This window comes from Loxodonta africana, chromosome 24 (assembly GCF_030014295.1).
Source record: "Loxodonta africana isolate mLoxAfr1 chromosome 24, mLoxAfr1.hap2, whole genome shotgun sequence".
In the NCBI taxonomy this organism is placed as follows: domain Eukaryota; kingdom Metazoa; phylum Chordata; class Mammalia; order Proboscidea; family Elephantidae; genus Loxodonta; species Loxodonta africana.
This window is the reverse complement of record NC_087365.1, coordinates 45,074,734-45,079,436: the sequence shown is the minus strand read 5'-3', so window position 1 is coordinate 45,079,436 and position 4,703 is coordinate 45,074,734. Positions and strand designations below refer to the sequence as shown.

The 4,703-nt window shown below is 43.0% G+C and overlaps 1 protein-coding gene across 1 annotated transcript; it reads right to left on the bottom strand.

Moving 5' to 3' along the window:
• Positions 1–2,020: 2,020 nt before the first annotated feature.
• SPINT4 (serine peptidase inhibitor, Kunitz type 4) lies at positions 2,021–4,035 on the bottom strand. The gene is made up of 2 exons (XM_023549894.2): positions 3,692–4,035; positions 2,021–2,297 (listed from the first exon to the last, which is right to left on the bottom strand). Exons 1-2 carry the CDS (start codon positions 3,804–3,806, stop codon positions 2,116–2,118), a joined length of 297 nt encoding a protein of 98 aa, XP_023405662.1. The 5' UTR covers positions 3,807–4,035; the 3' UTR covers positions 2,021–2,115.
• Between the last annotated feature and the right edge of the window lie 668 nt (positions 4,036–4,703).

Below are 4,703 nucleotides of genomic sequence, written 5' to 3'. Positions count from 1 at the left end.
CATTTATGTGTTGTTGTTAGCTGCCGTTGAGTTGGCCACTGATTCGTGGTGACCTCATGTACAATGGGATTGGACTGTTGTGATCCATCAGGTTTTCACTGGCTGATTTTTGGAACTAGATCTCCAGGGCTTTCTTCGTCTGTCTTAGTCTGGAAGCTCCACTGAAACCTGTTCAGCATCGTAGCAATGTGCAAGCCTTCACTGACAGATGAGTAGTGGCTTTAATTGAGGTGTGTTGGCTGGGAATTGAACCTGGAACTCTCACATGGAAAATGAGAATTCTACCACTGAACTACCTGGCCTCTCATTTATGCAGACCCATTGGATTAGCCTGGTCCTTATTATTTCTGGATCCATGGCATGGTTATGGTAGCTGATTTAGCTAAAGGACAATCTGTAAGTCTTGGGTCTTCACTAAAGTTGAAAGATTTCACAATAACATGGGTTACGAGGGCTCCACTTGTTCAGAGGAAACTACAGCCAGGCAGATCGTGGCCATGCTGAACCATGTAGCATTATACTCGGAAGACTTGGGAACCAGCGTCTGGATAATAGTTCTGTTGGTAGCTGAAACACAGTTACTGGGGCGAAGTAAAAGTTCCTTTTTCAGAAGGGCTGACACAAGCCAAGTGAAATCTCAATGACTGAGGTACTAAAAAATGTCCAAATAACTGCTCATGAATAGGGACCAGTTTAGGAGGTCAGTTAAACTAATTGAGGCTCATGGCTTCGGGGACATGAATCAGGAAACATGACAAAGAAAAATTTGTTATGCGTGCGGGGAAACTACATGTGAGTGAGAGGTTCAGAGCTGGGTTTGATTTAAAGGCCAAAGGGGAGCGTAGATTTGGTTCCACTAACTACTGAACCTGATACGGGAGGTGATATAAACCTATACAGACTTGGCTTGTCAAACCTGAAACTGAGTAACTATTGTGTGCGTATTCTTAAGGAATGGCTCAGGGTTAAAAGGCAGTTAATGAATGGATGGGTCCCGCTAACATTCCAGCTCTGGATAAGGCAAAGGGAGAGAAATTCAAGAGAGGAGAGAGGGGGCTGCCCCAAAGCCCCTTTCATCTCAACGACCGTACAGTTATTCCTCAGGAAAGACGAAACTGGGGTCAGGAAAATGGCAAACGCGTGGAAGTTTCAAGGATCACGAAAGTATTACAAAGGTCACAAAATTGGTCTGAATTTTCTTGCATCTTTATTTCCGATGGTGCACCAAGTAGCTCTATGAGTTCACGTCTTCTCATGTTTTTCTGTTTAAATAGGAAAATAGACTTATGCTTTAGGCTTTGGAAATTCTCCCTGGATTAATACAGGTCATTTTTATCTCGGGGGAAGCCCAGAAGATACCTTCTCTTTCAATGCCTCTCCTGTTCTATTGATTAACCTCCCATTCTTTCTTTCATTCACTGAAAACTTAGTCATTGCCTACTATGGTGCCAGGCACTGCAAAGATTCACTAGGGATATAAAAATATGTAAAACAAAATTTTTGCTTTTGAGTTTACTTCCAAAGCTACCATTTTTCTCACTCTCTTGGAAATCACCCATAGCATAGCCCTGTTAGGCTCCATAGACGTTTCATGGTCCGGGAAGTAATCAGGTACGAGCTGGGAGCTTAGTAGTATGAAATAGTATGTTTCTATGGAGAGTTCACAGATCTGGGAGTTCAAGGATTGGGTTTGGGTGGCCTTGTGCGTGTAAGATGGTCAAGCTCTGGGTGACCGTTAGATCTGGTTAGAATCTTGGGCCAGCTAGTTACCTCTACGAGGCTTGGTTTCTTCATATGCCACTTGAAAATAATGATACATGCCTTGCTTAGGGTGATTTTAATTTTAAATTGTATCAACATATGTAAATTACTTCATACAGTGCCTGGCAGATTGTAATTGTTCAGTAAATGGTAGCCATTATTTTCTTTCTGGATTTTCGAGTTCCTAACTGCAAAATGATCCTAAGATTCAACCCAATTGTTAAACACTTTCGATTAGGACAATCCTCCCTCTTCCAACCCCAAACCAGGGATGGCCCCTAATCTATGTCTATCCTGGGATTTTGGAGCCTTTCCTTTTCCAACTCCCAAGGACCCAGAGCAGGACTGGATTCCTTACCGTATTTTGTATTCTTTAACACAGGCTACCTCACATTCTATTTTGAGCTTGTAGTTGTTAAGGTTACCATCACAGCCAGAGTAGTAAAAACTCTCACATCTCCTGGAGGTTTTGTTGTAGAAATATCGAAAGTGAATTTCAAAGCAGCTGCCAGAATTCATTCCCATTAGGCAGGGATCTGTGTGAGAGATTGCCATTAGGTTAGAGGTGGGTGGTTAGGACTCAGCAGGAGGGCTTATCTTTATGGGCACTTACAAATTCATCACTTTAGCCTGAAAACATTCCCATATTTGAGGTCACAAGAGAACCAACTGGTTTTCCCTTGGAATTAGGGCCACTTGGCAAAGTCGCCCTTAGACAATGCGAGCACACGTAACAACTCTAGACTGTGGTCTTGGTTAGTGACTCGAAGAAGCAGTGAGCAGGAGAGAGGAGGTTCTACCACTAGCTTGTGCAATGTGGTGAGGTGCCCCCAACTTCACATCTTCCATTTTATTAAAGATGACTCATCTCCTGCTCCTCCTTATCGTCATCGCCCCCTCCTCTTCCTGCTCAGGCAGGGCACAGAATTCAGAATGCTAACTCCGCAGTTCTCATGCATTCGCTACACCATCTATACCATAAGGGCCCTCTGCTATCCTTGAAGCACTGGCAAAGAATACCAATATGCATATCCCTGGAGGGGATGCCTCTTTGCCCCTCATAGCCTGCCATCTTTTCTCCTTCCCAGAGGCCAGCCTTCTGTTTTTATTGATGAGACATGTACTAAGTATCCCAAACAGCCACAATTGTGGCTGTACTGGCAAATGTGGGGATTGTTGCCCTCCATACCCACCCCAAGCTGCCAGGCTGGGATTTACTTCCTGGGAAAACTAACCATTTAAGTACAGTTGCATACATTGGGTGCATACATTATCTTATTTCATACTCACAGCCACTTTCTGAAGCAGATACCTTCCTGATCACCATTTTACACATGGAGAAACTGAGGAAAGTGATTGAGTAACATGTATAAGGGCACATATCTGTTAAGTGGCAGGGCTAGAATATGGAGTGTCCAACCCACAGCATAGACTCTGCCACCTTTCCATGCTCTGGAAACACTGAGCCTGTACATGCTGCCTGAGAAGAAGCCTTGTTGGCTTTTCACATTGACTCTGTGAGCTCCCCTAAACAGGGACCACCACGTTCAAGTGTTGCTAGATGCCTAGAGCCCCGACATTCAAAATGCCTTAACTTGCTCAGTCTTCATCCCCCTTTCGCTCTCATTCTAATATATATTTTGATGGTCTGGAATCTTTGAAATTTGTCAAAAAATCCCTAATTCAAAATACTTTCACCTCTTTGGACCTCCTTGAAAAGAGATTCCCATCGGGAAAGGACTTACTTGCATCATAGTTTGTTTTCTTCTCATCCAACACCCACAAGAGCCCTGAGTCAAGGGACTGATGATCTATGAGAATTTGCAGGAAGAGTGGACCTGCCTGGACCACCCGGATAGCAGATTTAGTCAGCAATTTCTCCCTTCTCTCAAACTGGATTTGGGATTTCTTTTCCACCTCAGGTTCATACCTGTGAGCTCTCCGCACGTCATCTTATTAATCTTATTAATACCACCCATTAATGGGACAATCAGCCAGGAGAAGATGAAGAGCCCTAGGAGAAATCTTAGCTTAGCAGGCTTCATGCTGCAGCAACCAGCAGGTAGGAGAGTCTTGGCATCAACTGATGTTGTATTTTGGGCTTGATACTTGAGAGGACTTGAGCCCACCTCCTCCAACGGCCTGGACTGGGTATTTCTAGGTGATGAGTTGAGCAGTGAATGCTTGGGTTCTCAGCCATGAAGCTGAAGGTCCCAGTCTGATTAGACCCCTGATAGTGAGTTCCATGTTCATCCAGAAACCATAGAAACTGAAGAGTAAGAGCAACTGCATATGTTTAACCATGGAGGGTAAAATCATTAGAAAAAAAAAAAAAAGTTTTTTTTTTTTTTTTTTTTGAATCATTAGAGCAAGGAATAAATCAGGGGTGACTTCCTTTCCCCTTTTTCTCCTTCTACAGCAGAGAAGAGACTGATCCTGGCACACCAGAAAGAATGTAATAAATACAATAGTAGTGGTAATGACAGTAACTAATTCCTATAGTACTTCCTTCATGCCAGGCACAATTTTAAGCTATATCTATAAAAAAAAAATATCTATATCTACATTTATATCTATATCTCTGTATATATACTAAATCATTTAATTATCACATCTACCCAATGCGGTTGTTGTTTTTGTTAGGTGCTTTGAGTTGGTTCCAACTCATGGCGACACTATGTACAACAGAACGAAACACTGCCCAGTCCTGCACCATCCTCACAATTGTTGTTATCCTCGAGCCCACTGTTGCATGCACTGTGTCAATCCATCTTGTTGAGGGTCTTCCTCTTTTTTGCCTTCGCCAGTCATATTTTGAGTGCCTTTCAACCTGAGGGGCTCATCTTCCAGCACTATATCAGACAATGTTCTGCTGCTATTCATAAGGTTTTCACTGACTAATTTTTTCAAAAATAGACCGCCAGGTCCTTCTTCCTAGTCTG